At 44.2% G+C, this 13,660-nt stretch overlaps 1 protein-coding gene across 4 annotated transcripts in view; it reads right to left on the bottom strand.

Moving 5' to 3' along the window:
- The window catches only part of LOC147011232 (breakpoint cluster region protein-like), a 194,939-nt gene that overhangs the window by 83,568 nt on the left and 97,711 nt on the right, over positions 1-13,660 (bottom strand). For all 4 annotated transcript variants that reach the window (XM_085859219.1, XM_085859221.1, XM_085859220.1 and 1 more), the window contains one exon: positions 7,610-7,714. In XM_085859219.1, the coding sequence (XP_085715345.1) occupies positions 7,610-7,714 (105 nt within the window). The remainder of the gene's footprint in view (positions 1-7,609; positions 7,715-13,660) is intronic.

Below are 13,660 nucleotides of genomic sequence, written 5' to 3' on the forward strand. Positions count from 1 at the left end.
GTGCGATTGTGCAGATGGTGGGAAGATGTCTACTCAGTGAGTGGCCATGCTGCATCACGTGTGGGGCAAGAGGAGATATGGTGGGTGGGGGCAGGAGAAGCAGTACCACCTTTCTTTTGCTGGGACACTTGCTGGCGTCGGAGCTCCGTGGTGCCGAACTGCGCTCTTTTGCCAGGAGGAACGCTCTTGGTGCTGGAAAAGTCCTTTGCTACTATCTCTGGGCAATATGGCCCAACTCTGATCCTCTCCGTGCCATCCTTTAGTGCCACTTTACATTAAAAAGCCTTGCCTCATTCTGTGTGACGACGTGCGAGTGCGTGTCCAGGCCCTCCATGAGAGGGGTTAGTTTCATTGTAATACAAGGGTTTATACATTGATTATTTTCATCCTTAATCGTCTTTCTCATCCCGCTTGATCCGTCCGTTTGTGCGCGTCGTACCTGGGCCATTATTTAATAAATCCTTGTTTAGAAAATTATGCTTACCTGCTTCATATTCCACTTTACCTCGGTGTCATGCTCCACTTTACTAGTACAGAAAAACTGCCCACATGTTACTCAATTCGGTGTCAGGTCAGGCAGATTAGATCTGTGACTTGCTACAGGCACCATGTAAACCTGGACTAACCTGTTCCATGGTCGGGTGGTCGGCGACTAAACCATCTCCCCCCCCCCCAAGTTTCTTGGTGTGGAGGGTATATGATATGGACACCCAGCAGGATGAAGAACAAAACCTGTCAAAGGGCGGAGAAGCTCTTTGTGAGCCAACGGCCATCAACCATATCTAGTACCCAACTGTGTCTGCGGGCGTCCTCCTGCAGTTGGGTTACGTTTTATTCGGAGGTTGGTGGCAGGATTTGCACTTTGGCCACTAGAAAATCCTTCATGCCGCAAAACATTCAAAAAAGCATTAAAAAAAAAAATCTGAAAACCCACTCCGTGGGAGTACTCCCTGTGCAGCTACCCTTCGCAGGGCAGCTCACCGGATAACGGGATTGGGGTAAAGCCAGTGGAACCCCCAATATTTGATGAAATGAGGGAAACCATGGGGTAACCTTCCTGGGTCAAATTGCGGTAGTGTGTGTAGGGGTAGTGCTGAGGTGTTGTCCACCAGACGGCGGTCTCCTTGGGTTAACCTGAGATGGTCTCTTGTGGTGGGTTCCAGGAATGTCCTATCCCGAAGAGAGGATGATCACCTGTCTCTGTTATCATCTGAGCTCAAGCGTTTGGACATCGGTATTGCAGCACTCTCTGAAAGCCTGCTGTTCGCTTAGTGGTTAGGGTGACGGCTTGGGATCCTAGGGTCCTGAGTTCAAGCCTGTTGGCCCCTGAATGAAAAATACACCAGAAGGTTGACTCAGCCTGTCATCCTTCCGAGGTCAGCAAAATGAGTACCAGTGTACTGGTAAAGGGGACACTGCATCAGCGGCATAGCCGCGTCCCAACCAATGATGCAACCAGCAGCCACAGGCTGCACTCGATAAAGAGAGAGCACTCTCTGAGGTTCAGGGAGCAGATTGCGGCGAAATCATGGCAGGTGGTTACACCTACTATTGGTCTGGTCGCTCTGAGGGTTACCATGCCCAAGGAGTTGCTGTAGCCGTGTCCAATAAGCTGACTCCAATGATAATTGAGGTAACACCGGTCAACAAGCATATTATGAGATGAAGGATTCGTCACTCCTTGGGTGTCATTTCCCTGGTCTCTGTATCTGGTCCGACTGAGGTGAGTGATATCACCGTGAAGGCCGCATTCTATGCCACACTCGAGTCTGTTGTTGATAAGTGCCCCAGACGAGATACGCTTCTCGTCTTGAAGGATTTCAATGAATCAACTGGAACAGATAGGGATGGTGATGAGAAACGTGTTGGTCCCCATGTGTCTGGAACTGTGAACCAGGACAGCACTAAGTTCCTGGGATCTGTGGCATCCATGCTGAACTTCTCAAAGCTGGTGGAAATGCTGCACTCGTGTCGTTGCATACAGTTCTGTGCTCTGCCTGGAACACAGGCATCATCCCAACTGACTGGAAGAGGGGCCTTGTTGTCCCTCTCTGGAAAGGGAAGGATGATCGCCAAGATTGCAACAACTACCGAGGGTGACATGCTGTCAGTGCCGGGAAAGGTCTTTGCTCGGATAATTATTGATCGGGTTCGCCGCCATCTGCTTGAGCATCAGCGTCCAGAGCAGTCAGGCTTTACATCAAAGAGGTTAACGATTGACCGTATCCTTGCTCTTGGGGTCCTCACCGAACGCAGGCGAGAGTTACGTCAGGGGCTGCTTGCAGCTTATGTTAATCTCTGTAAAGTGTTCGATTCAGTGAATCGGGATGCCCTCTGGAGGATTCTTGGTCTTCGTGGGGTGCCACCAAAACTGATCGATCTGATGTCTGAACTCTACTCTGGTACTGAGAGTGCTGTGAGATGTGGTGGTACCATCTCTGACTTATTTCCAGTTGTTACTGGAGTTCGTCAGGGGTGTGTACTGGCCCCCACACTTTTCAGCACTTGTATGGACTGGATTTTAGGGAGGATGTCGGAGAGATCAAGCTGCGGTGCATCGTTTGGGAATGTCACGATCTCGGACCTTGATTTTGCAGATGATGCAGTCATCTTTGCGGAGACTCTAGACATCCTTTTGCGGGCCCTCGAGGTGCTGAAAGAGGATTCAGAGCCGCTGGGATTATGGGTTTCTTGGGTCAAAACTAAGATCCAGGCTTTCAATGACATCTTGGATGCTACTATCCTGTCTGTGCCTGTTTGTGGTGAGGATGTTGAGGTCACGGAGAGATGAACTTAACTTGGCAATGATATTTATGTCTCTTCTGGCTGTGAGCCAGAGGTCAACTGACGTCTGGGTCGGGCCTAGGGAGACATGGATTCACTGGATCATGGGGTGTGGTGCTGTCGGTACCTGTGCGGGAGGACGAAAGTCCCAGTCTTCAAGTCCTTAGTACTTCCAGTCTTGCTCTATGGATGTGAAAACTTGGACTCTGACCAGGGATCTGAGATGGAGACTTAATGCCTTTGGTACGAGGTCTCTTCGGAGAATCCTTGGCTATCACTGGCCGAACTTTGTGAACGAGCGTTTGCTGAGACTGAAATGAGATTTGTTACCTGCATAGTCCGTGAGAGTCAGTTGCGGCTGTAATGGACATGTGGCTCGTTTTCCTGACGCTTATCCTGCTCACCAGATTCTTTCAGGGGGGGGAGCCTCATGAGTAGAATAGGCCAATGGGACAACCACGTGCCTCGTGGTTGCAGCAGGTTGATCAGCACATCAAGGATATGGAGATGGACCAGGCATCTGCCTGGGGGATGGCCAGACGGAAACCCCTAGAGTTCCGGCGGAAAGTGGACGCAGCGACGCGCTGCTCCGGCGAATGCTCCCATACCTGACCTGACCTGACCTAATTCAGACCAATTGGTTATCCCTCAAGGAAATTATTAAATTTGTTAGGTGTAAATTAAGAATACCCCTCTTTTGGATGAGCAAGGCATACTAGGCGTGTCATGGCGTTCGAGACACGTGGTCCATCCACTCAGGCCTGCGGGTTCTCCAAATTTATAACTTAAATTGGCATCAAGCTGGCGATTTGCAGCTGTAATACCTCCCAGCACGGAAGTTTGCCTGTTTCTCATGCGACACTGACCGAGTCGAACCGGCGTTCACGGGACAATATTTCTTTATCCCTGTACACCCTAGCCTATCCCATAACTATTAGCCTTCATCATGATTTCACAGAGTGATTTACTTGTTGAAGATTCCATTTCCAATAACCAGAGAAACAGCTTGATCACTTTAACCATCATCCTTCATTTCTCGCTCCTGATTGTAGTAGTTGTACCTTCAATGACATCAACACTTAAGCCCTCAATTCCATTATCTTTCCACTTCTACATGTCCTCAATAAACTTTCTACCATCAGTAAGTAAGCTATCAACACATCAACCAAATAGACAAGAATGTGTGTGTGTTTGTGTGCGTGTGCGTGTGTGTGTGCGTGCATGTCCATCCCCGTCTATATAGTTTCGTTTAAAAAATTTTTTCTCTGTAACCGCTTGGGCGATCAATGCAAAACTTTAAACATAGGAGGGACTCCCCATGGTGAATATGTTATTGATTACTCTGATGTCATTGGTCACCTGGTATGGCAGCCATATTGGATTAAAGGAAAAAAATTGGACATCTTTTTCTCCGAAACCGCTCAACGAAAAAAATTGAAACTCAGCATGTCATTAACTCCTCATGGGGTATATAGGGTGATAATGATGATGTCATCGGTAAAGTGGTATTCCAGTCATAATGGGTTGAATGGAAATCTTTATCCATAAAATATGAAACTTCATATATCTGATATACGACCCGATGCGAGTGAAGAATTAGACTTATGAAGTCGCTGGTCACGTAGTTCGGCGGTCATGTTGGATTGAAAAAAAAAAAAAAATACTTTAAAAATCTTCTTTTCCAGAACTGCTCAACAGATCTATGCGAAACCTCATAAATATGATTGAGTAGCTGAGAAATATCCAACCATTTCTGATTGAGAAATATGATTGAATATATGATATATTTTTTATATCATATTTACCTTCATTGATGCAATTTAGCCTTAATGTGCAGAAAAGTGGTCGTTATATATCCTAACAATCATTGAATAATCAATAAATTTATGGTTAGTGGCAATGTGTGTGATGTCATCGGGTGCATGGATGCATTTACATCAAATTTACCCGGTATATGGGCAATAATAGCAGTGGACAATAGTAGCGTGTTCAGTAAAAAAAAGTATGGTATTTTTGTTCAGAATGAAGGCGCAAGGCGAGACTATGCGCTCTACCTTTTAATGTTTTTCTTGTATTTCAATTCTGAATGTTTTCACCAAGACGGTTATCAATATCAATGGAGGTCACGACCCTTCAATGAACACGTATGGTTGATATTTATGGGACTGTTGCTGCAACCTCACACAGTCTGATGAATATCTTTGTTCACCAAGGTCTCTGCTGGTTATTTGCTGTCAGATCTGTTCCACACACAGCTGGTTGCTTTTGTCAATGCACCAAAGTCGTAAAAAAAATATTTTCTTGATAAATTGTCTTCCATTGCCCATTGAAGCCAATGATCTGGTGCCAATAACGTTATGGATTGACTATCAGCATGGTATCCGGAGATTGACAACCTCTTACCCTCTTTAGACAATGTCCTGCAACGATTTGCCGAGGCCCAGGAGTAGTTAAGATGCCGTCACACACATCCCTGAGAAAAACTGGTCTCGCACTTAAGAGCATCGTTACCTACGAAAGTAATTTTGACAACCACAAGGTCTTTCCTGAAAGATTATCTGGCAAAACTTATCACATCCTGTGGTTGATCTCTGGCAGAGCTGTGGACTCTAGTTCCTGGTCATCACCATCAGCCTCCAAAGATGGACTTCAAGCTGGTCTCGAAGCATGGGCATCACCTGATCATTTTCCATGATTGATCAATATGGTGAGGCCTTGTCCAAACAATTCAAATTACTTCTGCTGTCCAGAACCCAAAAATAAAGTGAGGATTGTGGGTATTCCATTCATTAGGGCATTGGCAGCTCATGGATGTCTGAATCACTCAGGGAGCAGCAGTGAAACAATTTAAGAAAATCGAGAAAGTTCTTCATGAAGAGAAATCCATGTACTGTATATATTAGTTGGTTCAAAGCAAGAAGCTTCAAGTTCAAAAAGGAAAAATTAAATCAGTTTTGTTTTTACGTCACGTGAATGCCACGCGGTGTGATGTCAGTTCCAGGCGATGTAAGGTTTAAGAATTCAGTGTTTCGTTAAACTGTTCATTTTCTAATCTCTGGCAACCCTTGACTGATTCTGCAACTGCATCGGACGGGATCGGCTCACCTGCTCTGCTGCTCTTGCAAATGCTCTTTACGTTCTTTTCACCTTATCGTTTACCCATCAGGGTCATCTTCTATCTGCTTGGAAATCATCCAACATTCACATTACTGCATTACATAAAAAGGCGCAAAAACAGATCCCCTCAATTATAGACCGATGGACTTACTTCCATGCTGCTTCCACTCACCCAACAATGGATGGAGGCCCTCAATATCAGACATGAGTTCAGGGCCGTCTCTCTGGATATAACTTGTGCTTTTGATACAGTCTGGCATCCTGCCTTACTCTCCAAACTCTCTACCTTTGGCATCCAAGCTCAACTCCACACATGGCTTACTGACTTCCTCCACTCTTGTGGACAACATGTGGCTCTCAACAGAATCCGTTCATCTTCTCTCCCTGTTAAGGCTGGAGTATCCCCAAGGCAGTGTTCTCGGCCCAGTCCTGTTGCTGATCTTCATCAACGATCTCTCTGACTCTCTGGAAAACCCTCTTCATCTATTTGCTGATGACTCCACTCTCTGCTGTGCCGTCCCTCGTGCTTAAGATTGACAAGGTAGTAAGCCTCATCCCTCTCTTCAGGCCTTGATAGAATCACAAGATAGTCAAACACTTGGAATATGTCTTTCAATCCTGACAAATTTCACACTCTCACTATCTCTCTCCGAAAGGACGGTGTCGCAACCCCCCCCCCCCATCTAATGTCTTAACAATCCTCTTGAAGAAGTTGTCGTTCAAACTCCTGGGTCACACTGTCAGCCATGATCTTTGTTGGTCAAACCACATTTCAAAATTGGCCTCCAAAGCCAGCCGCCGACTGGGCATCCACCATCGTAAAAAGTCCTTCCTTGGCACACCTGAACGATCCACCTACAAGGCCTTCATCCACAGCTTGATGGAGTACTGCTCTCCCCTCTGGGCTGGCTCTCCTGCCTCACACTTTGCTCAGCTTGATGCCATGGAAACCAAGGCCTTTAAGCTTATTGTAATATCCTGTGCTGAAACAGTCTATGGGCCTATCACTTACCACCTCCTTTCTGGTCTTGTACCCTCTGCCTTCTGGTGAAACGCTCCACATCTAGAATTATTGCTCACCTCCACTTATTAGTCCCTAACCGGTTTCACCAGAGGGGAATACACTGGAGGTTTGTTCTTTGTCGGTCAATCCGTCCCACCTGTGGTTTTTCAGCCTTTTTTCCCCCATACCCTTCAACATATTCAACTGAAACTTGGTACATGGATTTAGTATGATAAGTTACAGAATGAGTTCGAGTTTCAGAGCATTTCGTCAATTTTTCAGAGTTATGCCCTTTTTCGACTTCGAAAATATCACATCGGTGGGGGACATATATTGCAAAGCAATTCTCGCTCTTGCTGGTTCCTCTTTTTTTCTCACCTGTGGAACCAATTTCCATATTCTCTTCAATCTCATTCTTTTCTCAAGGTGTTGTTTTTGTTCTGTTACGTCCTGATCCATTCAGTGTTCTACCTCTTCCACGAACCTTCACCTTGTATACGATAAAAATGCAATGCTCCTTGGGTTAACCTTGCACCATTTTACACAACAAATAAACCTATTGCAATTAATCAAGAGAACGAAGGGGTAAACTTGGACACACAACTGAGCTTGAAAGTGGTTGTGCTGAAGCGATTAAATACGGTATGTCATTTTACGTCATCGTTGTCCATGTGGAATGCGAGGTGCAACCGAGCAGGTTCTCACCAGGAGGAGAGCTTCCAGATGCGACAGATAAGTCTCCTCGCTCGTTAGGATTCCAGACAGAACCCACTTTCTCATCTCCAAACCCTTATCGGAGTCTCGAACAGCCTGTCAAACAGAATGCCATTTATTATTTATTTTGCAATTAAAAAAAAACATCAATTCAAAATTGCTTAAACCGTTTTGTCCATTTCTGCCTTTCTCATTTAATCTTCATTCCCACGTACTATATCTTCCAACCATATAGTCCATCTGCCGACCCTTAGCTTTCTATTTACACACACACACACACACACACACACACACACACACACACACACACACACACACACACACACACACACACACACACACACACACACACACACACACACACACACACACACACACACACACACACTCCCGCTCCTTACAACGTTTTACGTTCCTGTAAACATTTTCAGATTGTGGTAAACCTAGAGTAGGGCAATGAACTCACGACGCAGCGTTCTCTGGCATAGCCCTGCAGAGGGCGTCTATGTTCTGGCAATGTCGCCGTTTCGAAGACATTTAACTCTATTGCCACAGGGATCACAGGTGTGAGTAATAAATCAGAATTTTTTCTTTGCACCAAATACCCTTTTCCACAAGAAGAAGAACTAGAGGGGGAGCACTCGAGAGAGTGCAAAACCTCCGTCGCCAATACTGCTGGGTCACTCAAGTGAACCTTATATCTTATTCATTAAATATGTCAACAGTGCTGACAGTTATAGTTCTTTTCTCCATTTTTTTTTGGGGGGGGTTGGAAATCACTTAAAACATGTAGAAATGCAAAAAAAAAAAAAAAATTCTCTAAATTTTTTTTTGGGGGGGGGGTTGGAAATCACTTAAAACATGTAGAAATGCAAAAAAAAAATTATTTTCTTTTTTTGGGGGGGGGTAACAATTTCTTTAGGGGGGTTGGAAATCACTTAAAACATGTAGAAATGCAAAATATTTTTTTCTCTCACAATTTTGGGGGAGGGGGTTGGAAATCACAAACATGTAGAAATGCAAAAAAAAAAAAATTTTTTTTCTCTAAATTTCTTTGGGGGGTAACATTTTTTTGGGGGGGTGGTTGGAAATCACTTAAAACATGTAGAAATGCAAAAAAAATTCTCTATTTTTTGGGGGGGGTAACAATTTTTTTGGTGGAGGGGGGGTTGGAAATCACTTAAAACATGCAGAAATGCAAAAAAAAATTATCAATTTTTTTTGGGGGGGGGGGACCAAGTCCAAAATTTAATGGCATGATCCTTGGACCATACCTAACCCCCCACCAAGTTTCAGGAGTTTTTCCGTAATACTGTTCACAAACAAACAAACAAACAAACAGAAAGGGGTGAAAACAGTAACCTCCATCCATCTTCGAAGATGGCGGAGGTTAATAAGAATAAAAACACGAAGAGAAAGGACTATCAGGGAGGGTGACAATCAAAGGCAGGTGTGAAAAGGTTGAAGAGGCAGCATAGCAAGGTAGAAGAGAGGTTGATAAGATGAAGATGCAAACGAACTTGTACAAGACCACAATCAAACAGTTGGAAAACATGATTTTCCTTCACTTGGAACTGATCCATTCGTTCCACTTGTATGACCCCCTTAGTCAAGAAAGGCAAACCTGCCGAAAGGTATCAAATGCCAGATCCACAACAACCTGAGGATCAATCTTAATAGTAAGGAATCTTATCTAAGTATCAATCTCATCTTAGGTTGAGAATCTAAGGATCAATCTTAATTAAGAAATCTTAATGGTGAGGGTGGCGGGCTTGGGATCTTAGGGTCCTGAGTTCAAATCCTGCTCAATTGTTGAATTAATACCAGGTGGGGTTGACTCTGCCTGTCATCCTTCTGAGGTTGGCAAAATGAGTGCCAGCTTGCTGGTATCCTGTGTCGGAGTGGCGACCCATCCAGGATTGTGCCCAATAGCCAAGGAGACTGCTGAAGCAGTACCAACGCTCTGCACGGAGTATGGTCCCAATGGATGGATGAGGATCAATCTCAGCAAAATGACCGAAGAGACTGAGCAAAGAGTTCCCACAGATAAATACAAATTTCTGCTACAGGATGATGTTTCAAGAGTCTGTCCAGAAATGCTTCAACTTGCTTCTTGTCTATCCCCTGTGAGAAACTGCAGGTAGCAATATACTGAAGAATGCGGAGAAATCCTGCCCAGCTGCACAATCTACAACAACAGACCGAGAACAATTTGCAAATTTTACAAACGACTAAGATGCACCCGAACAACGGACAACCAAACGATGGGTGTTTCTGGAAACAGATTGTTATTTAAACCCAAAAACAACAGCGTAGTCCCACATGCATCACCTCTTCAGTCCAGTTAGTGTGATCAGACCCACAATGGGACTGACCCAATCTGTAAACTTTCCGAACCGGATTTCTCCAAATGGCAAATCCTCCTTTCTGGACTTGATGATGACTAACTTTCCCATAAATGTCTCCTGCTCTTCCTCTGCTCCAATTGGTTCATCTGATGATATGCTTGTGAAAGTCAACATCTCTCAGGCTATTCTCAGAGAGCTGCCTCAGGGCTGGTGAGTCTGGCAACACTCAAGCAGATTGACAGGGACTGCAAGCAACCATCTCTCTTCAGGACTGGGATCCCATATCTATGTTAACTCAACCTGGGAATTCTGACACAAAATCTTGCTCTCTGTCTTGCACATATTGATCCCATCTCATCTTCGATTATCCAACCCTTCTTCCCGCCGACGGTACGCTGAATCATGTGGTGAGGCAGTTGCTCTGAAACAACTTGCCTTCTCTGCCTGGAAGGCTAATCCGACCAAAGGCAAACTCAGTATTTTCCAATGAGTTTGCAACACGTGTGTGTCCACTCTCAGGAAAGCCAGACAACAATATCTGTCCAACATCAAGAATAAACTTTCAAACTTGTCTCCCTCCGTAAAAACATGGTGGTGCCTTGTTAAGTGATTCTCTGGAGGATGCTCCCCTTCAATCCCTTCCCTCTTTTCAAATGGCAGCACAGCAGACTCCGCTCATCCACACATCCATCCATTGGGACCATACACTGTGCAGAGCATTGGTGCTGCTTAAGCAGTCTCCTTGGCTATTGGGTACAATCCTGGACGGGTCGGCACTCCGACACAGGATACCAGCAAGCTGGCACTCATTTTGCCAACCTCAGAAGGATGACAGGCAGAGTCAACCCCACCTGGTATTAATTCAACAATAAAGCAGGATTTGAACTCGGGACCCTCGGATCCCAAGCCCACCACTCAAGCCATTAAGCCAACACCAGGCATGATTTCGCTCATAAGAAGGTCAAATTCCTCACTTCTGAGTTTGCTACAAAATGTTGTGTCCTGAACCCCTCACTCTCGGTACCCATCCTTCCCTGTCAAACACAACTGCTCCTGGACTCAGTTATTTTATTTTTTCACCTGTGAAAGTGGAGAAGGTTCTTTCAACCATCAACTGTTTCAATGTTACCGGCATCAATTCACATGTCCTAAAAACTGCTCTGCTGTTCTTGCACATCCTCTCTCTGCCAATTTCACCCCATCACTCATGCAGAGTCATCTTCCATCTGCTTGCAAATCTGATCCCAGAAACTACAGACCAATCAGCTGACTTCCAATCATCAGCAAGGCCATGGAATCCATCATCGCAGTTGATATGAAATCCTTCCTTTTCTCCACCAACTTCATATCAGATCAGACCAGGTTACTCCATCTTGGACATGGTGCTTCTTCTCACACAACAATGGATGGAGGCTCTCAATGTCAGACATGAGTTCAGGACCATCTCTCTAGATATATCTCTCGAACAGCATCCTGCTATACTCTCCAAACTCTCTGCCTATGGCACCCAAGGCAAACTCCACACATAGCTTACTGACTACCTCTGTTTTGGTAGAAACGTGTGGCTCTCAACAGAATCCTTTCACCTCCTCTCCCTGTCAAAGCTGGAGTGCCCTAAGGTAATGTTCTGGTCCAAGTCATATTTCTGATCTTCGTCAATGATCTCTCTAACTCTCTGGAAAATCCTCTTTATCTATTTGCTGATAACTCCACCCTTTGCCATAACATCTCTCATCCTTCAGACAGACAGGTTGCAGCCTCTTCCCTCTCTTCAGGCCTTGAAAAATCACAAGATGGTCAAACACTTAAAATATGTCCTTCAATCCTGACAAAGCTCACACACTCACGATCTCTCTCCAAAAGGACTGTCTGGAAACCCTCTCCATCTACTTTCTTAACAATCCTGTTGAGGAAGTTCAATCATTCAAAATCCAGGGTCTCACTATCAGCCATGATCTCTCTTGGACAAACCACATATTAAAGTTGGCCTCCAAAGCCAGCTGCCGACTGGACATCCTCAGTTGTACAAAGTGTTTCGTCGACATGCCTGAATTCCTATCCATCTACAAGGTCTTCATCCACAACTTGATGGAGTACTGCTCTCCCCTCTAGGATGGCTACTCTGCCTCATATCTCGCTGAGCAAACCAAGGCCTTCAAATTCATTGGAATCTCCTGTGCTGAAGCCGGGTCTCTGGGCTTATCGCGTCGCCATCACAGACAGGTCAGTGGTCTCGCTGTCTTCTCCCGCCTCCTTTCTGGTCTTCTACCTTGTACTGTTTCTGTGCTTTGTCCACTCCCCCCCACTCCCGCCCCCTCCCCAGGTTAATGCAGGGTCCACAACAAACCCTCTTCTGGTAAAACTACCTAAATCCAGGATGACTGCTCACCTCCGCTCATTTGTTACTATTTTTCATGCCTGTGGAATCAACTTCCACATCCTCTTCAGTCCCATTCTTCCTTCCAGGTCTTCAAGACAGCTGTTTACCACCATCTCATATCGTCCCCAATCCTAACCCTTGATCTTTTTTAACCTCGTTAACCCCACCAAAATCTTTCCTAATTTGCCAGTTTTTCCTCCTGGGAGTTTCCTTCTCCATGCATGTTTTGCGTCCTATTTTGTCTGTTACGTCCTATCCGTTCAGTGCACTGGCTCTTCTACGAGCCTGGACGATGTAAGCAAAAAAAAAAGAACAAAAAAAGGACTTCATTGATGGATTGTTATCTTGATTGATTGATGGCATATAATATTTCAAATCAGGCTTGGGTCATTGTTTTTACTTATTGACTGTAATTTATTACTAAGAGGAGAAGTGCGTGCGTGCGTGCGTGTTTTGAATTATGAAAATGGCACCGATTGAAAGCAAGTAATAAACTTTCCTGGTTGGCAAGCGAATCGATTTACTTGGTTTGAAAGCTAATAAACGATTTACTTGGCTGGAAAGCTCATAATCGATTTACTTGGCTGGAAAGCTAATAATCGATTAACTTGGTTGAAAAGTTCATAATCGATTTACTTAGCTGGAAAGCTAATAATCGATTAACTTGGTTGGAAAGATCATAATCGATTTACTTGGTTGGAAAGCTAATAATTGATTTACTTGGTTGGAAAGCTAATAATCGATTTACTTGGTTGGAAAGCTAATAATCGATTTACTTGGTTGGAAAGCTAATAATCGATTTACTTGGTTGGAAAGCTAATAATCGATTTACTTGGTTGGAAAGCTAATAATCGATTTACTTGGTTGGAAAGCTAATAATCGATTTACTTGGTTGGAAAGCTAATAATCGATTTACTTGGTTGGAAAGCTAATAATCGATTTACTTGGTTGGAAAGCTAATAATCGATTTACTTGCTTAAAAAGCTAATAATCGATTTACTTGGTTGGAAAGCTAATAATCGATTTACTTGGTTGGAAAGCTAATAATCGATTTACTTGGTTGGAAAGCGAATAATCGATTTACTTGATTGGAAAGCTAATAATCGATTTACTTGGTTGGAAAGCTAATAATCAATTTACTTGATTGGAAAGCTAATAAATAATGGATTTACTTGGTTGGAAAGCTAATAATCGATTTACTTGGTTGGAAAGCTAATAATCGATTTACTTGGTTGGAAAGCTAATAACCAATTTACTTGATTGGAAAGCTAATAATCAATTTACTTGATTGGAAAGCTAATAAATAATGGATTT

Source organism: Eptatretus burgeri, chromosome 16 (assembly GCF_056783735.1).
Source record: "Eptatretus burgeri isolate ZD-2024b chromosome 16, Ebu_testis_v1, whole genome shotgun sequence".
Lineage (NCBI taxonomy): Eukaryota > Metazoa > Chordata > Myxini > Myxiniformes > Myxinidae > Eptatretus > Eptatretus burgeri.